The sequence below is a fragment of the Lutzomyia longipalpis genome, chromosome 1 (genome assembly GCF_024334085.1).
Source record: "Lutzomyia longipalpis isolate SR_M1_2022 chromosome 1, ASM2433408v1".
Lineage (NCBI taxonomy): Eukaryota > Metazoa > Arthropoda > Insecta > Diptera > Psychodidae > Lutzomyia > Lutzomyia longipalpis.
In genome coordinates, this window is record NC_074707.1 from 11,845,486 (window position 1) to 11,871,945 (window position 26,460).

Below are 26,460 nucleotides of genomic sequence, written 5' to 3' on the forward strand. Positions count from 1 at the left end.
AAGCGAATTTCAAGGGTTTCTTGGTTGCTGAATAAGGTCCAATAAATGTAATAAATAATAAATTATTTTCTCAAAATGAAAAATTAACAGAATAAAATCTAGAATTTTTTTGTGCATCTGTTTAATTGGCTGCGAAAGGGTTAAAAAATCTTCCAATTAAAAAATTTGTATGATCTGGGTTAATTTGTAACGAACAAATGGACCGTTTGAAATCAAATTGTTCGTTAGTGTGCGAAAAAACATCGCGTTTTTTGTCAAATCATATGAAACTATGAAATGTATGAAACAGATGTTTCATCTTAGCAGTGTGTTTCATCTTGTCACCGCGATCAACAATTTTGTAGTGTTGAAATTGTCTGCGAATTAAATTGGGAAAAAACGCAGAAACTATTTAAAATATCTTTATACTTTCATATGTGAATTATTTTAGATATACAAAAATGTCCCAAAAGAGCAAAATTGTAAGTAATATGTGCTGGGAAATGGTGGAAAATCCCATATGAAAATTGTGTTTGTCATGGTTGCATCCGAGGGGCAAATAATTGAGCGAAAATGAGCGAAATCACAAATTTCGATATTTTCCCGCTACCGCAGGTCGCAAGACAGTCCCTATATTTGTCGTAGTACATGTTAGGCGTGTTGCACGACTTAAATTAGACATGTCTTGCATTTGTCTAACGACCAGATTAGACACATTGTATAACATTTACATTACTTCCGTCCGATAAATTCGTGCGACATTTCTCATCGTTTTCCTGTAAGACTATCATACGACATGTTATACGTCTGTCTTACGATATGTTATATGTTTGTCTTACTTCTGGTTAAGACATGTCTTATGAGTGTCGTTTAACCTCTAGGCCGCCAAGCGGGGTCGTTGAACGACCCCAGCCCTATATTTCGTGCTATAACTTAATAAATATAAAAGTTAGCGTTACCATCTTTTGGAAATAAGTTCTTTGGTTATCTGAGGAGGTTGTGTAAAAATTTCAGCTCAATCCGACCACCACAAGAAAAGTTATTAAGGAAAATGTAGAAGAAGGGAATTCAAAAATTGGTGTAACGGCCATGCTGCGGAAAATTTCTTAGAATGAAGTTAGTCACGTCATGAACCGTGTGCTAGTGGGGTTGTTTTTATTTCTCACCCTACCTTCTCAGTGTCAAAATAGTCATAGTCAGAAACTATATAAAACATAGTCAGAAGCACATAAGTGTTGAAAAGAATAAAGAATTTTCTAGAAATATTGCAATTTATCACGGTACGGAAAGTGAGGGAAATGTGGGGAAGTAGTGAAAAAAAAATAGCAGTTGCAGTCAACTTCATGGCAAATTTCTCAAGAAGAAATTGTGAAAAATGAGTGAAAAATGTTTTTCCCTAATATCTTCTTCTACGTGTTTTGTGGTGGAAAATTTGTGATTCAAGGGGCAAGAGGACTATATTAGGAGTCTGAAGGTAGTGACCCGACAGTTCCCGGTTGTATAGTTTATGAGAAAATCGACATCCTTCTTGGGGTCGTTCAACGACCCCACCTTGGCGCTCTAAGGAAGCTCCAAGGTCTTGGCGGCCTGCAGGTTAACACGACATAAGACTGTCAAACGACATGTTATATGACTGTCGATTGAAATGTTAAAACATTGTCTGCAGTCATATTATACGACTGTCCATTGTTTTAGTCTAAAAATGTCGTTTTTTCTATAAAATTAAAAATGCACGAATTTTCTTTTTTTTTATTGCTTTTATTTAAATAAAATTACTTACATTACACCATAATATTACGCAATCTGCCGTTGATCCGCTTTTTCCATGACGATAAAATCTGGAAGAAAAAAAGCAAAAAAAAATAATTATGAGAATTTACACTAAATTAATTATAATTTTTCGCCGCGTATTGTTATTAAGGATTATTATTTTCTTTCTTTCCGATATCTTATGTAAAAAAAAATTAATAAAGAAGCGCGTTATAAAGGTAAAATAATGATTTCTAGGCTAAAATGTGCTTTCTAACGCTAAAAAACAATTAAGCGAAATTCACCTGTCAAAAAGAGTTTTTTCCTAATTTTTCCTCAAGTTTTTTTTTTAGACTTTCTTCAGTTTTTTTTTAAAAGTTTCCTTAAGCAAAAATTAAGTCAGGTTAAGTCGAGCGAAATGCAATTTTTTTAATTATTTTTTTTTATCAAATTTTGATGCCTGAAGACCACCAGAAAAATCTACGGAAAACATGAATTAGAACGTATTCAGCCTGACTAAAAATATTTTAAGTTTTAATTGTGAAAACTTAAGAAATTTTATATTTTTCTCAATAAATCTTAATTTTTTCTTAAAGAAAACTTGAGGAGTTCTTAAGAAAATTAAAAAAATAATAAGTGTTTCTAAAGAAAACTTAATAAATCATAAGTTTTTCTTAAGAAAATTTATGTCATTTGCATCGATTCTGATAAAAATTTCTTTTCTATCCTAACAATTTAAAAGTTGTTTAAGATTTTTACAGAAGGTGTTCTCAAATCGTTCTATTGTCATTCTATAAAAGAAAAAAAACTTAGAATTTGTTCTTTTAGAAAACATTCAGAAAGACCTTTCAAATGCGATGGAAAAATAATTTTTCTTCAAAGTCCCGATTAAAGAAATAAATAAAATATCAAAATCTTATGAGATTCTTCCCAGAATATCAAAAATCTTACAACTGACAAATTGTAAGAAAAGAAGATTTATATCAGAATATACCTCATTCTTAGGAAAACTAATTACTTTTCCTGTTGGAACAATAAAGAATTATATTTTTTGCAAATTGATTTTGAAACGCTTAACGAATGCTAAAGACCGAGTTGAGGATATTTTTTTTCTTTTTTAATGTACGACAGACTTTTAAGTTTTTCTTTTAAAAATACTTTTAAAAAACAGTAATAAAATAAAATAAAAACAGTAACGCGAAAACGTGCTTAACTTTGGAAAATCATTCTGTAGCGAGTTTTCCCAGCGGATTTTCCCTGCAAGTGTTATACCAAATGAAAAGGGATTAAAAAAGCTACAAAATAAGGGATGTTCCAGGTGGTCCCATGCAATATTGTGGAAATGGGAGGCGAAAGAAAAATGCGTGTTCGGAAAATCTTTCCGAATTTTCACCTTCTAGTGCATTTTGGAAAATGATTTTAATATATAATATTAAGCATTAATATAGCTTTAATTTGACACCAATCACAATATCCTACGATTGCTATAAATTGAGAAATAAATCAAGATAGGTTAAACAGAAAATCGGAAAATTCATAGGTTTCCCAGCGCTTTTCCGGGAAATGACCACGCTTATTTTGAACCTTTAATGATCCCCTACAATAATTTAAAAACCAATTTTGGTTACATGCGGGGGACTTACTCCTTGAAATGCGCATAACATTCTTTGGCGGAAACAATAATTTTGCAATTAATTTTTATTTTTCCAAATTTTCTTTCAGAAAACGAGAAAAACTATATAAACGCATCAAAAAGTCTCATATAAAGATCAAGAAAATAGAATTTCATCTCTAAAACATAAATTTTTGCATAAAATTGATAAAATCCATAAAACATACGTAAGACATGTCATACAAAAGTCTTATGATACGTTATACGTAAGTCATATGAGATATCTCTAACCTCCAATTGCAAAAATTAGCAATTTTTCGTAGGAAAATAGAAGAAAATGCCTAAAAACATTTTCTAGGCTCATAAAAAGGCTTTGAAACATCAAATTACCCTCCAAATCAGTTTTTTCTTGCATAAAATTGACCCACAAGACATGTCGTATAAATGTCTTATAACATGTACCTCAGAAAGTCGTATGTCATATTCTTCAAATCAGACACTGCGGTAGCGGGTCTGAATTCGAAATTTTTATTTCCGCAATTTCAAAAATTTTGTAAATCTGCCGTCATAAAACTTTAGTGTGGTGCGGTGTGGCGTTGCATCTGTCATGGTTGTTTGCTGACAAGTTGATAAAAATTACGTGTTTGATTTTTTTTGTTGAAAATATCCGAGATGCTGGTCAGATGAATCACTAAATATGGATGTATTTCACTCAGCAGCTGTGTGAAGTCCATCCTGTTTAAATGAACCATTTTGCATAGGAAAATTTGTTAAGAAAATTAATGAACTATTTTTAATTTTCACCCAGATTTTAAGAGTTCAATCCCCGGAAGGAACTAAGAGAGTGGAAATCAGCCCTGATGCAAATCTCCGTAGTCTCTACGAGACGGTCTTTGCGGCTTTTGAGCTGACCAACTATGATTTTTCGCTTTTCAAAGAACGAGGCTACAAGCAAGAGGTGAGTTTGCACAAAGGCAAATCTTTCCGGAAATATCGATAATTTATACTTCCTGTCTCCGCAGCTGACTTCGAGTCGTTCGCAGAAGCTAACTGATTGCCAATTGAAGCATGGAGATATGGTTTTTATGAAAATCCTCTCAGAAAACTTTGCGTCATCCTCGTCGAAGGATACCCCAGGATCGAGTGGATCATTCAACAATTCCTTCTCAGTGACACGATCCTCATCAACAAATACGGTCAACTCTGATGCTTCTGTAAAGGTGAATGGGAGTGTCAAGGAGGATGATGTGGATTTGCAGCTTTACAAAATTGACGGATGGATTCAGAGATCCAGGGATACCAAATTGTAAGTACCAAGAAGAAGCTTAAGGCAGCAGCATATATTTTATCTTCTCTGATTCCCTCAGGTGCCGTCACAATTCAAACGGCTGCTGTGTGCATTGCTCCCCACTGGAGCCATGGAATGAGAACTATTTGAAGGAGCACAAGATAAAACACTTGTCCTTCCACTCATACATCCGGAAGTTGACTTCGGGTGCTGATCGTGGGAAATTTGTAGCGCTAGAGGACATAAATTGTCGCATTAAGGCCGGCTGTCGGGATCATCCGCCATGGCCAAAGGGAATCTGCTCAAAATGCCAACCACTGGCGCTCACACTTAATCGTCAGATTTACCGGCACGTGGATAATGTCATGTTTGAGAATCCCGCTCTTGTGGAGCGTTTCCTCAACTATTGGCGCTTCAGCGGGCACCAACGCATGGGATTCCTCTATGGCACCTACGAGGTGCATGCTGATGTACCCTTGGGCATTAGGGCGCGTGTTGCGGCGATTTATGAGCCCCCGCAGGAGAGCAATCGCGATTCAATTCGTTTGCTCGATGATGATTATCGAACGGATGTGGATGAGATTGCAGCGGCATTGGGTCTACGCAAAGTTGGGTGGATTTTTACGGATTTGCTGAGTGAGAATGTGGCTGCGGGGACGGTTAAACATGTCCGAGGAATTGATACGCACTTCCTGACTGCACATGAATGCATTTTAGCTGGACATTTTCAAAATGAACACCCAAATGCATGCAAACATGCAACGAATGGAACATTTGGTTCAAAATTTGTGACTGTTTGCGTTACAGGTCAGTTCATTTTATTTGTAGTTAATTAATTTTTGGTGAAATTGTGTTTTTTTTTTTTAAATTCTGTCATCCATTTAATTTCAACTACTTACCTTAATGATGTTAATGATTTCAGGAGATGAAAAGAAGCAGGTGCATATGGAGGGGTATGCTGTATCAGCTCAGTGTATGGCCCTTGTGCGGGATAACTGCCTCATACCAACGAAAGATGCCCCAGAACTTGGCTACATAAAGGAATCCACTGACAAGGAATTCGTCCCTGATGTCTACTACAAGGTGAGTCCAAAATACAAAAAACAATCTTTCAATCCACTCTCATTTTTATTTGGGTTCCATGGATTTTTTTTACTGCATTTAAACATACAATCAACTACATACGAGATACGATTCTACGCCACTTTATTACACATTTTTTTTATTCACTAAATATCTTCCACTGTCTATGTAGGTGAAATTTGAGGTCGGTCTGTAGGTTTTTGTTTTCTTTGTATGAGGTTTTGACATATAATAGAGAAGAAAGGATAGAATTGAGACATTATCATGGGGGGTTGTTGCTTTCATTAAAAACATCTTTCTCTCAGATTTTTTTTCCTATTGCTTCATTCATCTCCCCATCATTGAGCTTAAAAGGAGCTTTTTTTTTCAGATGTCTTCATTCCACTTTTGGTCAGTTAAATTTTGCCTCTGAACAGTCAATAAAATTTCCTCTTCTTCTATCTCTTCTTCAACAAGGTCCATAGAGTTTGCAACATTTTTTTTTGTAAAAGAATTGGCCTTTCTTTGGTGGGTTTTTTCATTCATTTTATACTTTTTTTCGTCAGTTTTATTCGGTTCTACGTTTGGGAAAAAAAATTGAGGGAATCTCTAAATTAAAAATTTAAAAATTTCCAGACTCCTTTCTTTAGTTCATCCACCTTCATTTAGTCCTTACACATTTACACAGCGTTTTTAGATTTAATTCTTGCTCTTGGCATTGTAAACTGTTCGAAAACATTTTTCTGTACATTTTTTTTTTCAAATGAGTACACTGCCATTCTGATTCATTAGCCTTCATTCAATACAATATTCCTATTTTGTACAGGAATAGGTTTTTTTCTCTCATTTGTGAGATACATTTTCGTCTTATTTTCGATTAGTGAGCTGTATTAAATATTGAAATTAATTACATACGTTTATTTTCGGAATTTTTCCCAGTGTTTTAACCCTTTCTGACCAAAATGTGAAAATTAATTGAAAATTCTTGTATTTTTTATTCAATTTCTTCCAGTTCTTTAATTGATTAAAAGAATTAAACCTTCAGAAAAGAAGTGTATTAGAGTGTGAAAAGGGTAGGAAATTAAAGGAAAAGCGGCGATTATTGATTCAAAAGAAAACCTTCAGTCACTAAAGGGTTAAAGCACGTTAAATATTTAGCAAATAGAACATTGCATGATTGTGGGACGTGAATTTTTGTTGGAAACCGTTTAATTCTGAAACTTTTTTTTTAATATTAGATGATGTGATGAAAAAAATCGAAACCATTTCCAAAAAAATTAAAAAAAAAAACAACCCTTAACATTTTTTTTTGTGTGTTTAAAAAGAAAATATTTACCAAAAAAAAAAACAAACCCCTAAACATCGGAAAGAAATCATGCAAAACTTCTATTTGCCTCAATTAAAAATATTTTCAGAAATTTACTTAAATCGTTAGAAAAGAGAAATATGCGATTCTCTCAATACTTTTTATATGTTTTCAAAAAGTGTCACTTCTTTTTTTGTTTAAGTATGTTATGCCTTTAGTAAAGAGACGATTATGTTTACTTTCTTGCTACACTCAAAAGCATAGTTTTTTTTTTAAATCTTTTTATTTTTTTTCTCGATATTATACGATAAACGATTATTTTTTCATAACTTTTACTTTAATAATTTTGTTTTCTTAAAAGTAATTTTCTGCAGTGTGTTTTACATTTATTACATCGATTTTCTTGTCTTTTTACTATGATGTTTTTTTTGGATTTTCCTATTAGACAAACACGGACATCAATTTTTTTTTAATATTTTGTTGACTTCATCTAACATTAATATTTTATAATAATTTTTTCATAGTGAATTTAATTTGACTGCCGTCCTTTGTACACTCATCGTTCAATTCCCATGATTTTTGGGATCTCTGTGCCATCTCTTAACAATATTTTTCTTAATAAATATTTTTGTTAGTTATTTTTTTCGCTTTCCGTTCGAGTTAATCGCATTTCGCATTCACTAAATCCGTTACGACTTCTGTAAAAATATATACTTTTTCACTATATTGTTCTCATATGTTTTCGAATCATACTTTTCTCTCTTTTCCGGGAATTTTTTTTCGAATTTTTTTTGTTGGGTGGGAGACGATAGGGAGAAGACGGAGTAGAGGTAGTGGAGAGGGGGGTTATACGTATCAACTATAAAAAAAATTATATTACGAAATTGTTAACTTGATAAATAAAATTAATTTTGGGGTTTTAAGAATTTTTTTTCTTCACAAAGTTCTTGCATACAATAAAATCTATCAATTCATGTATAGTTACTTCATTTCTATTGCAATAACGATATCATTGGGCTGTACCGGCTGTCCCATTAACCTTTCATTATCACCTTTTAAGGATTTTTTTTATGTAATCAGTTTATTTTTCCTTACTCCATGAATTTGTTTACAGCTTAAATTCATTTATTTCCCTGACTAGTTTTTATTTCAGTTGCTTCCACAATTTTTTTTTCGGATAAATCAGTTTTTTTTCTAATAGCAATTAATTCTCTTCGTTACATTTTCTAATTACTTTTGTACCCACTTTTTTTTTCTTTAAATATATTTTTCTACACATCTATAAATTCTCGATTGTCCAAAACCTATACATTATATTGATTAACATGTTTCGTAACTTAAATTTTTACATTTCGATGAGTTGTTATACCTTAAGGTATATTTATTGATTTTTAAAAACATTTTTTTTTTTAAATATATTTTATAGTGTTTTATATATTTTGTTGTCAGATTAAATTGCAAGAGAAAATTTGTTATGAAACCAGCATAAATTTTAAAACATAATTGTTTTTTTTATTGATTTATTTTTGTAATTCTATTTCTTAAGGTATAACATCTCAATGATACGATTATTTCGCAAAGAAAAAACTTTTTGCACTGATTTTCATTTTTCCGGTGGTTCCTCTCTAGTAATTTTACTTTTTTTTTTGCATAATTTCGAGAATATATTACGTCCACGAGATTAGTGAGAAATTTTGATAAAAGGATTTTTTATTTGTTTTTCCCCTTTTTAAAATTGGTGTAATATATATGTATATATTTTTGCAAAGCCAAATTTAGTGTATCACATTTTTGCCAAAATTTTATATTTTAACTACAAGCGCGAGTTTTTTTTTGTTTAATATACAGCAGCAAACAATGATCTTTTTTCTTTTTATTTTTTTGCTTTTTATATACAGAAATTGTACTTTCTAATATTCTATACATTAACAATATTTTTTTTCCAATGCTCTACTTTATACAATTATTATTTTTTTCTTTAAAGCATGTAAAGCGTAATTTTAATAGAGAAATTTCTACTTGAATTTAATTCAGCATTTCATAGATTTTTCTCTTTCGAAATTTCTGTTTTATGGTTGTTTTCAAAGTATTTCTTTTTTCTTGCCTTATTATTTTGTATTGTTCTTCTTTTTGAAAATTCTTTTTCTTTCTTCAAATTCTCTCCAATGAAACGCAAAAAATATCATCTAGCATGCAAAATGAAATTTAAAAAAAAATGCTCATCAAACTACCAAAAATTGTTTGCAATTAAAATGCGCTAGCATAATTTCATTCACAGTGATACCATTTTATTTATTTTCTCAATTTACATATGTTATGTATGTAGGTAATATATATACTTTTTATTCAGCGTAGGCAAAAATAAATGTTGTCAGTTTATATTAATTGCACTCTTTGAGTACGACCAGACTTGTTTAATATTCGTGGCAAAAGTCCACTTTTCTATTGACACAAAAGATTTACAACCTTTTGCTTCTCTCACGCATTCGTGCCCTTTATTATAAAGTTATTCTGAATAACTTTAAAATGGAACAATAAAGTATTTACCAAAAATATTTTCATCTTTCTTACCCCATAGATATTTTTCTTAAATCTAACGATATATATTTTCTTAGCGTCATAGCTTTACTTTTTATTTGACGGTGTTTTTTGGGAAGTTTAAAATATTTCATTCCATTTTGTTTTCTTTTTTTATTAATTATTTTCTTTTTAACTTTAAATATTACATACATTGCTAACAGGTACCAATGGCATTAACAGACACATATAATTTTTTTGTAGCTTTTATTTAGTTATCTTTTATTAGAAAACACCGAATAGCTACTATGTGTATATTAGGTAGATTTTCCTTATACTGAATATATTTTTGGTTTTAATAAAAAATGTGTTCGATTTGTTGATTTCTCTATTGCTGAAAAACAAATTACATATTGTACTAATTTATTAGCATAACTTTTCTACTATTTATGAATAGTAGAATTAAATAAATAGAACAATCGAAATGCATTTAATAATTTTTTTTAATTAAAAAAAGCGGAATGTGCCGAGTTAGTTTAAATTTTTTTCAATAGAAAATTATTGATTGTTTTTCAATAATCGAACATATTTCATATTTTGTATTGATTTTATCAATTTATTTTGTGTGATATACTTGCTTGGAATTATTACCTAAAATTTACGAAATTTTTAAGCCTAATACATAGTTTTCTCTATAATTTATCTTACGATAAAAAAAGGAGCAAAATTATTTCATTAGTTTGAAAAGGGAAAAAATCTGCTTGAACTTTCTTGAATATTCCTTGTGAAAATCATAATAGTTTTTTAAATAATATAATTCATTGATTTTCTTGAAAAACTAACTCAAATCTAATAAAAAATCCTTAATTGGAAATCAAATATTTAGTTTATGTTTAAAACAATTTTGCTCCTTTGCATAAAATATATAGGTAATTTTATCGATTCCAATGGAAAGGATGAGAAACAATTTGTATACAACACATTAAAGAATTTCCTTAATATTGTTGCCTAACTAACTGAAAAAATTAAGTGTAGCGTGAAAAAGTTAATAACAATTTCAAAGAATGGAGGAAACATTTTCATTCGGATTGAAACACAATTTTTTCCCATATTTAGCGCGCGCCTATCGAAAAGACCTACACTTTCTTTTTACGATACTTCCCTCGATGTTTGTAATATCCGTAACTACGTAATTTCTATCATCTTCAGTGTTCTACTTCGTAAACTTATTCAGTATGAAATCGTTATAATGGTTCTTTTGGGGGTTTTTACGGAAAAAAAGGGAAGGATTAGGATCATTTGCATTTTCTCTTGGAGATTTCTCTTTTTCAACTTTCTATGCTTTATTCTTTTTCAATTCGGGAAAATCAATGGAAAGTGGGGGAGCATAAACTACGAAAAGTCACAGTATTGACATTTACACCCTGTTGTTTTTATTAGTTTTTCTTTAAAGAATGCACTGCATATCCACATTAAATGATCCGTAACTTTTTTTCTCGTGATTTTATAGTGTTACTTGTTTCTTTTTATTAACCCAAATATGCTCGATATAGTGCAAAATTTTGCAATCATTTAATATATTTGTGCCTTTCCCCGTTTTCAAATTTTCAAAAATAAATTTTGAAAAATGTGTATAATGTTGAATTTTGAGCAATAAATGGGTTAATACAATCTAAAGGTTGATTTAGAAAAAAAAATCATCGCAATGTCGAGTTTTTTTTATTTTGCCTTTACTTAATTTTTTGTATTATTTTTCCTTTTGTTTCAAATATAAATAGTATATGTTACTAATTTTAGTAGGTATACAATAAGAGAAAGAGCGATAGAGAGGGAGATTTTTAATACAAAGTCTCTGACTTTGGTCCAAAAACGAGTGCTTTGCACATAATTCGTAAATCGAAAAATTAATAATTTAATGCTATATAGAAATATTTTTCCGAAATTCAGTATATATTCTTACTAATATATATTAATGCAATAAATGTAATTTGCCCACAATCTACGTAAACTAATTCCTTTCCGGTGTTTCGTCGTGTTAATTGAAGTCTTTTCCTTCCATTTAAATTCATGTCCCATTTTTTTGTTTCTTTTTAAATATGTATGTGAAATTATTAAGTTTTAAACACATTTATTAATATTTTTTTCTCTATTTTCTGTATTTTTTTCTTATACATTAATTACGTGTTTTCTTCATTTTTTTTCTTCTCACTATAATATATTAATTTGCTTAGGATAGTATTTTACCAAGAACAATCCGTACCAATCAACCGTATAATGTAGACCAATTCATCCGTATCCAATCACCAAAGCAGACAATGCATTTTGTATCTCTTTTCTTGAATTTTTTTTTCATCTTTGTATAATAAGCTATCCGATTTAAAATGAATTCCGTTTCTTTTGCCCCACTACTGTAGCTTGCCACAGTTAACAATCACAACGTTACTTTGCGGTTTTCCCGCGGAATCACCCGCCTGACTTATTTTTTCAACAAGATCCAAACCCTCAACGACAAATGCAAAAATACCCGTGAAACCGCGCATCTCGCGAAGTATGATGCGAAATTGTGATCCAACGAGGCCCATATTATCGTGCCTCTTCTGACTACGTCGCATACCGACACTACCGCGTATGGCGAGAATCTTTGTGTCGTCGGGCATGAAGAAGCCCTCTTCGAAAACGGAACGACCACCGCGGCCGTTATTGAGCTCAAAATCACCCGTAATTATTGATTCATTTTCCCAGCATTGGAATATTTGGCAACCTTTGTAGCCAAAACCCAATTCACCCGTTGCGAGAGCACCGAAATTTTTGGCCATCTTCGGGGCCACGTCATTTCGTACCTCAATAAGGATCCGTCCGCATGGGGAGCCGTTGATCTCGATGTTGAAGAAGTAGATGGGGTAAACGTGTACGGTTGGTGTGCAAATTGGGGGCTGGGGTGATGGGATGGACGCTTGGCTGTTGCTAAGTTGCTGCTGCTGCTGCAAATGCTGCATTATACTTATGGGGACAGCCATGCCGTTCATTTCGTACGATGAGTGCCGCATATTGGCACCCTGTGGTGGTTGACCCTGGGCAACGGGCACCAAGGAGTCCGAATGGTGTCCGTAGGAGCTACCAGTTCCAACCGGTGGCTGTGGAGCTCCCGGAGGCAGTGGTTGCTGCTGTGTTGGTGCATTCTTGGGTGATGTGAGATCGCTGAATGTTTTCCCATGTGGTGTTCCGGGGTCATGGGGGCTCGGGGTGAGAGCTTGCGATGTTCCCGGTTGATGATATACTGAACCATTGCTGGCAGCAGCTGCTGCAGCGAGTGCCTGTGAATGCTTGTTGGTCAGGATGTGTCGCGAGTATAATTGTGAGATGCAGTAATTTGCCAACAAGAGGATAGGATTGTGGTGTCCCATGCCGTTCATTGTGATGGAATTCAGTGTCTCACCGCTATGTAGGGTAGCTAGGGCTTGTTTAATTAGTTCAAAATCAAACAGAACCCCATAGTTGCGAATGAGGTCATCGAGTTTGCACTGAAGGAACATTTCTTGATGCTTCGACTGCAGGCGCTGCTTCTCAAGGTGGAGGGTTGTATACAATTTATATGCATCAGCTGGTGTTTGCTGTTCCAGCATATTGAGATAGATTTTGGCTTTGCCCAGACTCTCACGCATCTCGGCAATCTCAAATGTTGGCAGATGATTGATAAGCTCAGTCTCCACTTGGGTCTTGAGCGATGTGCACGCTTCGAGGATCTTAAGGAGGAAGTCACGCTGCTTCAGCACCAGGTGTTGCACTTCCGACAGTGACTTCTGCATGCTGAGCAATTCGGTGGCAATGTCATTGCGTATTGCATCTCTTGCCTCAATTTGTGTCTTAACCGTGTGATTTCTGTGCTCCTCACTTCCTGCACATGCACGGCAGACGAGTGTGTGGCATTTGAGGCACCACAGTGCATTGGGCATGGCGTGTGTCATGCAATTTTCACCTTTCTTCATCTTGGTACTATTGGCGGCCGCAGCAGCTGCCGCCGCGGCCGCCAATGTGTTACCAATGGTGCCTGTTGTGGTTGCATGGTGCTGATGTGCGGCCTTGTCCGGGGGTTTCGACTTGAGGTTCAACAGGTTGAGGTTCGATGCAAGGTACAGAATAGCATTGTACGTGGGTAGGTTTTCCGGCTTCATGTCGGGTGCCGGAAGTTCAGTGCGCTTCCAGCAGTGGACGCAATACAATTCGCCACCCTTGAGGAGTACCGAATTGACACACTTCAAGCAAAAGTGGTGACGGCATGAGAATAACTTTGGTGTGGCGTCTGTGTCGTTGAATGGCAAATGGCAGCAACTGCACAAAATTAACTCCTCCAGTTCCGGTGGCACGACGAGTTCCATCTGCAAGGATAAAAGTGTGGAAGAAAGTGTGAGAAAAACAATCATTACTATATACAAAAGGGTGTTTATGGAGCTGAAAGAGGGGGTAGCAATTATGGTGTTGTCTGATTAAACATGTATATCCCAACAAGCTTCTAGGGGTAAAATTATATGTTATTGAATGGTTAAAGGATGAGAATATGTACTATATAGAGGGATAGAATGTGATTTTAAATGTATGTTTCGATTAACACACTTTACTTCCTTTTTCCCTCTACATTCACTTTCTCAATGATGAGCTTTACATTTAAATTGTTTCCTCTCGTAATAAACTCAATTTGGTTTAGTAATCAAATAGGAAAGTAGGTGGTGTGGAAATAAATTAATATACATAGCATTTATTCGGTCACAAGGGTGGAGAATTAAGAACAAAGACATCAAAAAGTCTCATTCCAAATAAGTTATTTCGTTTCATTTGAAAGCTATAATTATTTGAATTATATAATCTACCTAGTAAAATCATTTAAATACTAAATGATAATTTGTTCTCTGTGTGACAAATGGGGATGAATTTGTAGTGAAAAGGGTTATTAAGGTTTCTCCTTGTGAATTTCAAGGGGTTTTCTTGTGAAATTCTTGACAAACGATTGATATTGATTTTTTACTGAAAGTCCGGTCAATCATCTCTCACAAGTATTGTAGTAGCTCACGAATACTAATTTGTACCGGAAGGTGATGTGTGGAGAAGAAGGGAGGCAAATTGAGGCACGCATATGAGGAAGCATCGAGGGCAGTGGCAGGAATTGACCTCGCCAGTGGTGTCTTGTTACCCCCCATCTTCGCTGTTTCCTCTCTAGTCCTGTCACATTTAACCCATTACTCTCCCATTTCATACACGCTAGCGCCGTAGGGAGGACATTTCCGCATTTTTTCACCAACAATTCATAAAGTGAAAAGCTTTTCCCAATTTTTTTTTATATGCTCATATGGTTTGTGAAATTGCGGTTATTTGGTGCGAAAGCAAAGAATTTTTTTTTCTGAAATTGGTGGAAAAAAAAGAAAATGATTGGTGGTGAAGTCATTCATCAAAGGTACACAGAGGGCAAATGGAGTATGAGAGTTCAACAGTACGAAATTGATGTGTTGTATGATAATTTTCTTCAAGGGGTGGTCTTTTGTAGCATTCCTCTATATTTTTCCGTATTGTGCGTTCCTTTTTCACGCTCAGACCAACCTCTAACTCGACATTAGGACTTTAACACGGAGAAGAAACAAAAGAAAGCAGCACCTGGGAGAGGAAAAATTTACTTGTTGGCTCTTTTTAGTTCTCTCTATATATTGATTTTCCTTGCCTCCCCATACGCATTCCACAAAATTATATATTTTGAATCTCAAAATAGAAATGTTTTTTTTTGGCATATTGGAAGCACTTCTTGAGAAAAGAGTTTTTTTTTTTCTATAAACACAATTCCACATCAAAATGATTTATTGTTGGTGTAATTTGATAAAAATGTTCACCAACGAATATGTCTGTGGGTGCTTGCAAAATTGCTGGAACTTTTGGTATTTTTTTTCCATGTGAGATTCAATATGTGAATGGCCTTATCAAGTTTTTCGGTGTTATCTCATTTTTTATCATAACGAAAAGTAATCTCTTAAAATTGTTCCACTTTCACTTGATTACTTTTTGTGTTTACATGAGATTCTGCAAAGGTAGTGTGGGAGTTAGTTTAGGCTGCTATTGTGACCTATAAATTTTTAATTAAAAATCATTTATTAAATTTAGAATACCAAAATTCTAATTAGAATTAAAGTTAAAACACTTAGGACCTACATTTGTGGGGAATTAAAAAGATAACTTTAAAACTAATTACGTGAGTTGATTGGTATTTTAACATTCACGTTGAGCTTATATTTAAAACTTTATACTCACATTATTTAATTAATTTCTTAGCACATTGTCAAATGATGTTAAACAAATCAATATAAATTCATTCATATCTAATCACTTTTGTTTAGTTTACGGAATATATAAAACGTGACACGAAGCAGATTGGCTGAGAAATTACATAAAACAGTGATGAGTAAATATTTTAAACAATAATATTCATGCACATTGTAGATGGAACGCAATACAGATGAAAATACGATTAAGTATTGGTTTTATGTGACAATTTTCCCACAAATAATTTATAGAATCAGATTAGGTTTTTTTTGTGGGGCTTTTCGTGGCACTGTGAGCTTATATTATGTACAAATGTACCTATATATGTAGGAATTGTCTTGTAAATGTGAGTGTGTGATAAATACCGTGAAGGTCAAGCTCACAAGCATCTCAATTTTATGTATGAGAAGGAAAGAGTGAGATTATTATTTGAAGTGTTCGATTGTGTGTATCTAATATTAAACACGCTGGTGTATAATCTATAAATATTGCCAAAAAAAGACCATACTATGGGAACTTTTCACTTTTGCACCTGAATGTTATTTTGTGTATGCTTTTCACTTCATTATCACATATTTTCCCCATACATACATATCTGGTGGCGTTGGGAGAGTAAACAATTAAATATCTTTTATGGGAGTACCTAAAATGTTTTTTCCGCTTTTCCCTGGATTATTAATTCTCCTTGACCTACACTCACTAATAGTGTCTGATGTCGCCTATGTAAACACGTATTTGCTATACGGTACACGCGCTGAAACCCCCCGGATTCATCCACCTACAATCTCCTGCGTGGGGAAATGGTGCGAGATTTTAGGTGAAGGATAACCACAGAATGGGTTACCTGTACATAAATGCAGGGAAACGACCAAATACCACCCATGGCGCATTTTCTCGCTTTGCAATTGCATTGAGGGAGGAATGAGGGGTGAAAAAAAAATCTCTTGCATCCGGGTAAAACGAGTGTAATGGACCAGTTTTCCCAGTACATTTGCAAGGTCATATTTTACATCATTTTCCTCCTGTTTCAGTGAGAAGTTTTTCCCGGACTATATAACCAAGTTTCGACCCCACCCCCCACACCCACCACTATTGCGGAGAGAAAATCCCTGAAAGTACTTTTTAGTTTTCCTTTCAATCCCTCGCACCCAACATTTTCCCAACCACATTTTCTCTCCATCTCACTGACAAAAAGCATTCCATTGCACTTTTCGTCGTCACTTTCATGGAAAATTTATTTTTCCTAAAGCTACGTACAGATCTATGAGACTCGGGTGGTATTACTGTGGTCTACCAAATTCAGAGATGTATTCAATGTTGTGGGGATTTAGGTTCAGAGAGACCAAACATAAAGCTACGTCTTCCTGTTCCATTATTTGTTTTTACAATTTTGACTGCAATTTAACTGATAGGAAATAATTTGGAATGTTCCGTTGTGATAAATGTGTTCCTATAAAAATGATTTTAATGAAAATTAAAGGGTGGAAATGTAAAGCTTCAACTAGAGCTTTTATTATAGCTTTCACTCTAAGTGATTTTAGCTGAGAGATGTAAAAAATCTATTCTTTTTTTAAAAAGGAAATTCACTATAAGGAAAAACACGTTAAAATACTCAAAAGTAATAGTTCTTTGGCGACTTTACTGATTACTATTTTACTATTTTAGTGAAAGTTAGTTATCTTTAGATCGCCTTTTAAATCTCTTTATCTTAAATCACAAAAATAAATTCAAGTCAGATAGTAAAGTTAGTTAACTTTACTCAAGAAAGTAGCAAACATCATGAAGCTTAGAAAAGCACACCCTAATAGCTTTTCATCGCTTCGTATTTCCATATGCTAATATGTACATGCATGCATAACTTTTCAAATGCATCCAAGTTATTAATGTTTTTAGTGAAATTTTAGACATTTGGGTGAAAGGTGCTCTTTTCTTATAAGGTTGTGTTAAGGATATGGGTGTAAGGAGGAAAGTAAAACGTACCGTTGATTGTTTACGAAATATCACAGATTCACAGGAATCGCAGCATAATCAACATTTGCTGATGATGGTAGCAATAAATGTTGTAAGTGTGAGAAACGTTGGGGTAGGTTGTACCAATAGTTGTGATAAATTTGGGCAACTGCTGCCCCAGAAATGGTGCCCAGATCGAGGGACTCGAAAAGCTGCTGCTGTTGCTGTTGCGTAGGTGGTGGGGTGGTTTTTAGTGGATTACTTCGCCTCTTTGGGTGAAATTCTGGGTAAAAAGTGTCACTGACGCTGGGTCGTGCTATTTGCTGCTTGTGTTGATGTTGATGATCCAAACGCGACGACCATAACATCTTTTAATTTGTCGGAGATATCCTACGTGCAATTCCTCATACACCCCACACACCTTCACTTGTGACACTACCCTCCACTTCATGCACTTTCTACCTCAAATGGTAGCTTTTTTCTTGCTTCCTTCACACTCTATTCCCCGTTCTAACCCACCTCTGTCGATCCAAAAAGCACTATATGTTCGACAGAATATACACCCACCCACACATTCAACCAATACAACTGTCTTTTGCGTTCATACACTAACTTTTTTTCACTCTTGTTGTCACTGTGAGCTTTTTTTGGATATCTTTTTATTTGAGAGACGCAGTTTTTTTTTCAACTTCAGCAACTATAACTCTTTTTTTGGGGGAATAGACTTTTTTTCGCTTCGCTTTGTTACTATCAATGTCAAACACGTCGTTTACTGAGCTGGATTTTCACGTACTGCGAGGTGATTTTCTCGAAGAAAATTCCCCTGACGAGCTTTCACTCTCTCCTCGTTGTTGTATCCCCCGAAAAATTTTCTCTTTTGCGTACTTGCTTCTTATGGTATTTGTATACATCACACAGAGACACAGTACTTTGTCCTCGAGAAAGTGAAAAGAACGCCAAATAGGGCTCAGAGGAGCAAAACACAAGAGATATGTTTTGTTCAATTGTACGCTATGTAAAAAGTCCCTGATAAAAGAAACTGCAACATTTAGCTTGAAGTGAAGAGGGAAAAATTACTGCACTTGTAGGGAAAATATCCCAGAAAAGGTTTCAAGAGAGAAAGTTGGGAAAATCACTGAATTGTATATAGTCAACCCCCTTTTCCTTGAGCTCATAATATATATCACGCACCAATTTGCAATAAAATCCTCCTATCTTATATGGTGGTTTGGATTCCAATTCTTTTTGCGACAAATAATTATTTTTCTTGTTGAGATTTGCAATGGGGCACTGGGACAGAGTTGTATAGTGGTAGTAATATGTTCATAAAACTCGCGTATTTGTTCTCAATCACTGACCAATGTAACAAGATGTTTGTCTTTTTCGCGGGATACAATATAAATTACCAAAAAAGCAATGCTATTTACGTCGTCATTACGACGATTGTGTCACATAATACAAAACATATTACTGCTGCTTTTGTGGTTTCAACAACACTTCAATCACCACTGTCACAGCTGAGGGGAAGAAAAATTGTGCTATATGGTTCATACCATGCTCCTGGAAACATTTTCCATTTGGTTTTTCTTTTCTTTAAACTAACGAAGTATTTTTCGTATCTAATTGGTAATTGGGGAAGATGGTACAATTGTCGGTAAAATGGGTAGCTCTAACACGATTGTTACACTAAAAGTACTCGGATTAACATTGCAAACACACGGAAAAAATGTACACCGCGTACGACATCGACCGCCGCCATGTTTTAATGTGGTGGAGGGCTTTTTTTCTGTTCCGTCGTCTCCTGTATGATTCCTCCACACAAAATACTCTGGATGACTCTCTGAGCGCGCAGAGAAAACTCTTCCAAGAGTTCCCAGCATTTTCATTTGGTCTTCTCATTCGTATGCTATATCATTTTGTCTTTCTCACACCCAAAACGTCACAACTCACCCCCTCCTTTTTCGTCAAATTGATATGTATGTATATAGATAGATGTACATAACATACATATACCCCCTCCCAACATTATGCCTCTCTCATGTTAGATTAGAATATCTATCAATCTATTTTCCAACAATTTATGTATTTGTGAGAGATTTTCAAAGAACCTGCAAATTTTGTGTACTAATATTTTGAGAAAATGACATATTATTCAACATAACTTGTGAGTAAAGAGCCAATTTATTAATCTTTTGTATGTATTAGAGCACGGCCAGTGTACATATTTAACTAAAGGCTCATTCACATTTTCTAATGTTTTTCCATTAAATTTAGAATTATTTTTCTTTACATTTCTCTTTGCACACAAAGTCAATGAAACTTTAATTAATTCGTCAATCATAATACAGAGTGCAATAGCCAAAAGCTCCCGTGTGTAGGGAAAGGTAAGATTAGGGAAAACTTTTTGAACCTTTAGGAAAGTTCATCGTGTGAATGAGACATTAATTTTGTTTGAGTGTACAATGCGCAAAAGCAAGTTTCATGGTCACTCGTGGAGTAAATTGAAGAGAGGGACAATTACATACAATCAAATTGAGACTTTTAGAATCGGAAGGGGAGCATTTAGCTATAGGCTGGAGCAGGATGGCATGTTCTACTACAAAATTCATGCGTCATCATAAAAGCTCACGGCAAAGCTGTGGGGAATGCGAATGCCCCATCGGAGCGGCTTGTATTTTTGTTTAGATACTGTTCCTGGCATTAATACGTTCAACGCCAGATTTTTTTTTGAAATTTTAGTTATTAAAAATTAAAACTCATTAAAAAAATCTTACAGAATCTGAATAAAGTTAATTTATATCTAGAACATAGAAAGCTCAATCTTTTTGAAAAAATATATTTTATCATCGTGAAGTAAAAATATGTTCTGAAAAAAAAATTTATAATTTTGGGAAAGTTTATATAGAACTTTAGCTTTTTAAAATCTTCTCATTATCTGTGCTTTTAGCTCTTAATCGCATTTTACTTTTCCAAGAGCTTTTTGGTTCTCAATGTGTTAAATGGGAAGAAGAAAGAATGCAAACAGTGTGTGTAAGAGAGTAGAAGCGAACAATTTTCCATGTGTGCCTATCAAGTATTGAATGAGTGCAAAGAGGTGAGATGTAGTGAGCTTTTTTGTCAACTTTTCTACACGAGGAGCTGAAGTGCGGGCGGAAGGCGTGAAGATGAGAAGGAAATTGTGGATGTGAGTGAGAGAGCTCAATAAAATTTTCGTTGCGAATTGACGTGTGGGAATTTGATTGTGTTCAACTGGTTGGAGATACGTGAGAGTGAGAGAGCGTATTTTGACTCTCTTTTGTTTACATTTTCAAGGTCACACGGGTGATTTCCCACAACACAAACACACGCTCACCCAAAGAGAATTTCCCCGATTTCCCCTTAGAACACAGAGCGGAGAGGTCGCTGTGACCGCTGCTGGGTGAATTTCATAATTTAACGTAAATCCAAAAAGAAGTTTTTCTCATTTCTCCCGGGCAATTTTCCACACAAAAATATTTGTGAAATCCACAAAAATGTAATTTTCCACACAAATGGTGGAAGATGTTCATTTTGTCCATGGGAATAGTACCTCCATCCATCCATACACCTTACTGCCAAACAATAAAGAAGGATTTCTTTGGAAAACATCCCTCTTTCTTTGGGTTTTTGTTTGTGCACTTGGTGCTTGTGAGGAAATTGCTTTGAATGGGTGGGATGAGGAATTGAGGGAAAACGATTGATAGCATCCTCTTATACACAAGGATTCAATAAGTGATATGCTTTATACATATATTTCTCTATGTATCCAGAGGTGGGGAGAGAGAGGATGAATGTATTGAATAAGAGGAACAAAATATGATAATAGTGCAGAACCACCAGGCGTCCCCACTTGCTCTCACACTCAGGAAATCGATTTTCACGGTCACCGAACGCTATGATAACTCGGCGCGTGCGAATAGTCACTTTTTTATTTAAAGAGGGCATTTACATCTCATCCAAGGGTAGGAAAAAATCTCCTTTTTGGAGAAGAAAAATCTGTGCAGAGAATAAAAAAAATGAACTGAAATTCTTTGGAGCGAGCTATCTATATTTTTTTTTAGTCATGGATCTTGAGTTAATAGAATTTTTGAATTTATTTCTTCAGATATGAATATTGTCCCCAAATGTGTGTAGATGAAATTTCACAGAAAAGGTTTTAAATCCTTTCTTTGTTTAATATACAATTTTTCTCTAAAGCTTTTAGTTCTTTCATTTATTTTATTTAAAGCTCATTTTAGGTAAAAGAAAAACATTTAAGTTATATTCTGCATACTCAGAATATTATGAGATGATTTAGATTCAAAACCATTGATAATTTATTCAAACAGACTATAAGTGGATTACTAACGAATATTGAGTTAAAGCAAATATACCAAAAGGTTCTCTCGCATGGAACAGAAGCACCATTGAATTAATCCCTTTTTCTTGCATTCGAACATTCAATTTGACCTGATTTTCTCTCTAATTCAATTTCTTATGACTTTTCTGGATTTTCTCTATTTATTTAGCAACATTCCTCCTCACCTATTAAAAAGTCATTTAACGTGTAACCATGTGTTTTGTGTAATCTAATACAGGTGTACCAAGACTATATATTTAAAATCACATTAAGCTAAGAAAACATAAGCAATTAAACTAATATTTCCCTTTGTTAGGATTTCTCTTAATTCTGCGTGGATTCTAACACAAAAGGCTTTCTTGTCATTCTAATTTGAGAAAATTGACTAATTTGGTATTAAAATTTTCATCAACAATATGTTTGTAAAACTTTCCCTGGATTTCCCAGGAAATTTTTTATTAACATTTGTGATTTTCAAGGGCATATTCTATTCATGTATAATGAATCCTTCGTGTAGTGCGTGAGTTTTGAATTTTGTTGAGTGGTACGAGGGGAAATGAGGTTTAAAAGTTCAAAAACATAGGTAATACGGGCAACCAGCTGTTTTCTCGTAGCTTCACAAAGACTCTACAAATTGTATATACACATCGGTGGAGACGCCTGGTTAAAGCGCCCTTATTTCGAGCTTTCAGCACTTCTGCGCACACTTGGGAGTATTTTATTTAACCCACACACACATACTACATATATACAAACATACATATATTGGGGCAGTTCCATGCAATAACAGGGGCTCAATGACGTCAACGGTGAATGATAAATTTATTTATTTTGTATATGTCACATATTGAATTACACCGAAGAAATGTCCACGGGCAAAGTTGCGGACGAAGAGGATGGGATTGATTGCGATAAGATTTGAGATACAAAGTTTTGTACAATGTAAAGAGTCTTCTAGATTGTTGAAGGGAGCAAGGGAGGGAGGGAGGGGGTGGGTGGAATATCATCTTTCTGAATTAATGTCAAATTGAAGTTTTAAATTGAATTGTCTCACACTCATTGCCTTTGCAAATCTCATCAGTTGGTCAATTATAAGTTTCTTGGCGCCACAAGGAGCCAAAATTCGGATGAATTGTTCTCTATATATCCTTTTTTGGTTTTATGACTCATATAAAATATAAAGTTTCTCCTTGATGGATATACTGAGAAGGGGTTTGAAGAAGCTTCTTCTATATATCGAGAATTTTGGGAAGATTCTCCGAAAAGAAAAAAAAAAAGAAAAAAAGGAGACATAAATTATCTGAAACGGAAAAGAATTTTCTCTTGAGGGTGGAAGAAAAAAAACTGGAAGGTTTTCCAAGGAAGTGCTTAGGGTGGAAAATGTATGAAGAATTTAATGGATAATAATACATATTTTAGCTTCACGACAATACTTTATTCCTACCTAGAATATTCATGATGCTAAAACTTCAGGTACCTATATGAAGGGGTTTTTTATACGCAATTTTTCCTGAGATATTCTTTAGCATGATTTTGATGAAATTCAACAATAAAGCATTCAAATTTATTCTCAACTCCCCGATAAAGGCGTCAACTCTTCGGATAGGTACAAAGTTAAATATTATTCTTCAGTATCCCCTTGTTCTGCTTTTATTTCTTTGCTTTATTTTTTTCCATCGTTCTACGAGGAGAAGATATAAAGTATCTCAAGAAATGAAAATCCCAAGCAATACTATATTGATTTTCTTTTCTTTCGTTTTTTTTTTATTCTTCATCCCCCCATCAACATTTTACAAATATTTACAATGAGAAATTTTCACAAATAATAGATTTTTTTTGAAATTGAAAAGAAAAATTTGTATTTATTTGCAGGAAAAGGATATTTATGGGAATGAGGTATCCCGCCTGGCACGTCCACTACCTGTAGAATATTTACTTGTTGATGTGCCCGCGTCCTCACCACTTGTGCCCACATTTACGTTCACGGTGCGCGAGGATAAGCGACCATTTCCGGTGGAAAATCGCCTTCTCGATGGGCATCTACAGGATTTCACGGCACTCAGTTCATACCTCTCACAGTGGCGCCCAGAGGAGTTTCTGGATGCCATTTCGGACTTCCATTTGCTCGTCTACCTAGCACGTATGGATATGTTGCCCATGAGGGCGGCAATGGCGCCCCTCCTTATGGCGGTGCGTCAAAAGAATGCCACGGCGGCGGATGAATGGCGCACACAGGAGGTGTGGCGAACACTTGAGACTCTCATTGCGGCCAGCTCAAGTGCAGCCGGTGGTACGGAACAATATCAAGCACCTGGTGGGGCTGCTGGGGCTGATGCATCGGTATCATGGACATGTAGTCACTGCACATTTATAAATCCCGGTGACATACAAAATTGCGAAATGTGCAGTTTACCGCGGTAAGTATCAACTAAAAATATTAACGTTTTTCCTTTTATTTTCCTCTTTGTGATCATTGTAAGAAGGAAGGAATTTCTCACCAGAGAATAGATTGATTTTGAAGAAGATTAATCTCTGGTAGAGATTTGAAGGTTTCAAAGTGAAAATTACAGATGAACTAATATGTTGTACAATACAGTGAAACTATAATCAATATTTAATTACAATTTCATTGCTTTGTGGCTTTTCGTAATTGAATTGAGTCCTTTATTGTGTGACTGAAGCAATCTATCGTAATTTTAATCACTACCTGCAAATCATTGGGGATTGTGGATCGTCTTTGAAGATGACAATTCCATGTTAACTGTCTCTCTGATTCAATCTCAATTGTGGTTGAATAATATGAATTAAATCACCAAATTTAGATCTATCCCTTCTCGACTTATATAGCAGAAAAACAAAATTATTCCTACAAAAAAAAAAGAACAGAATAAGAAATGATAAATTGGCAATAAATGCGGAGGTAATATTAATTAATGTGTAACAGTTCATTTGAGCTAAAATTAGAAGAAGAAAAAAGAATCATTTAAGAGAGAGAGAGACTTGTGGATCAATAAAATGTCTCAACACACATAGAACTGCACACATTATTCCTCTAATAGATGAAGAACTTTTAATTGCTCACTGTGTTGCAAACAAACGCGACTGCGAGGATAAATGCCACAAGATACAATCTGCAATTTGAACTTTTGTGAATGACGCAGAGTGAAGGGATTTCAAGCACTTTTAGTTTTGCGGGATGTTTAATGATCACACAGAGATTAATTACACTGCAGAAAAGTTTTGATATTATTTACAAAAACCACAAATATAACTAAAAGATTTTCTTCAATTTCTTTTCTTTTTAAATTAATACAGCGTCTAAAGAGAGCGAAGCTGAAGGAGAAATCTTGAAGAGCTGTGACAGAATAATGTACTAATGTTACTTATAGAAATGTGCTGATAGAGAGGTTTTTTTTTGAAATCATCATCGATTGGGCTCCTTAAGGCGATATGGGGGGTATTAATGCTGCACACAAAGAAACGATAAAACAATTTGAATCTGGCGAAATAAAGACTTGGCCGCATTTAAAAAATTAGGAGTCTTTTTATTCATTTTTTTGTACCGCTCTAGCTGGAAAGTCGTGGAGAAATATTTTTATATTTGGTTGCATTTTGAGAAGATTGATTTTTTTGAAGGTCCTGAAGATATAGTTTTTGACAATTAAAATTTCTTTATTCTTTGATTGATTTACTGTTTCACAAGAATTTTGTTTTTCTTTCAGCTTACTTACTTTACTTTCAAATGAAAATTATATTATTTTTGTTGATTCTTTAGATAAATCAAGCCTAAATAGAAACAAATTTTATAGTCTTATTAAGCAATATTCTCTATAGCTTTGATGTAAGTTCAATCGTTAAATACTTAAAAAGAACTAATTTTGAAATTTTGAGAGTTTCAAATTGCAAACATTTTCAGATGAAAAGAGAACCTATGAGCAGGAATCAATTCTACAAGAGTCTTGTCTTTTTTTGTTTTTCGTTTGTTTTTAAGATTTTAGCAATTTGATTTTTAAATCGTCTTGTTGTTATACAATTCAAGAAAAGCAAGAGACTTATATTTCATTCCAGAAAATTTCTGGAAATGTCCTAAAGGTTTCTTGAAAAATGTTTATCCTTTCATACGATTTAAAGAAATGAATTATAAAAATTTCACAATATTTATCAATAAATGCCAAAAGATCTTCAAAAATCGAGTTCTAAGAAATGTCAAAAGTTCAATGTTTTTAATTTTTTTTTTTTACTTTTCTGTTAAAAAAAAATCATAATTCAGTTTAAATGAGAATGTCAGGACCCTGATTTTAAACTCCAGAAGGTATCTAAGAACATTTTTTATTGTCTAG

The 26,460-nt window shown here is 34.1% G+C and overlaps 5 protein-coding genes across 9 annotated transcripts in view; 1 reads left to right on the forward strand and 4 right to left on the reverse strand.

The window, feature by feature from the left end:
* The window catches only part of LOC129790073 (luciferin sulfotransferase-like), a 767,385-nt gene that overhangs the window by 235,996 nt on the left and 504,929 nt on the right, over positions 1–26,460 (reverse strand). The gene's annotated exons all lie outside the window — the stretch shown is intronic.
* Positions 1–26,460, reverse strand: part of LOC129788207 (probable Rho GTPase-activating protein CG5521) — a 626,970-nt gene that overhangs the window by 235,996 nt on the left and 364,514 nt on the right. The window lies entirely within an intron of this gene.
* The window catches only part of LOC129788331 (tolloid-like protein 2), a 606,934-nt gene that overhangs the window by 235,996 nt on the left and 344,478 nt on the right, over positions 1–26,460 (reverse strand). The window lies entirely within an intron of this gene.
* LOC129789229 (nuclear protein localization protein 4 homolog) lies at positions 300–25,653 on the forward strand. 4 transcript variants are annotated; one of them, XM_055825880.1, is made up of 7 exons: positions 300–461; positions 4,149–4,298; positions 4,363–4,646; positions 4,708–5,435; positions 5,551–5,711; positions 23,993–24,537; positions 25,436–25,653. In XM_055825880.1, the coding sequence occupies exons 1-7, from the start codon at positions 441–443 to the stop codon at positions 25,440–25,442; spliced, it is 1,896 nt and encodes a 631-aa protein (XP_055681855.1). In that variant the 5' UTR covers positions 300–440; the 3' UTR covers positions 25,443–25,653. The 4 variants fall into 4 exon arrangements, with proteins under 4 accessions (XP_055681855.1, XP_055681860.1, XP_055681867.1 ...); XM_055825892.1 differs by lacking the exon at positions 300–461 and adding an exon at positions 3,821–4,018; XM_055825885.1 differs by lacking the exon at positions 25,436–25,653 and having other exon boundaries at positions 323–461; positions 23,993–24,541.
* On the reverse strand, positions 5,738–19,784 carry LOC129789136 (uncharacterized). Its single transcript, XM_055825794.1, has 2 exons — positions 17,794–19,784; positions 5,738–13,889 (listed from the first exon to the last, which is right to left on the reverse strand). Exon 2 carries the CDS (start codon positions 13,887–13,889, stop codon positions 11,919–11,921), a length of 1,971 nt encoding a protein of 656 aa, XP_055681769.1. The 5' UTR covers positions 17,794–19,784; the 3' UTR covers positions 5,738–11,918.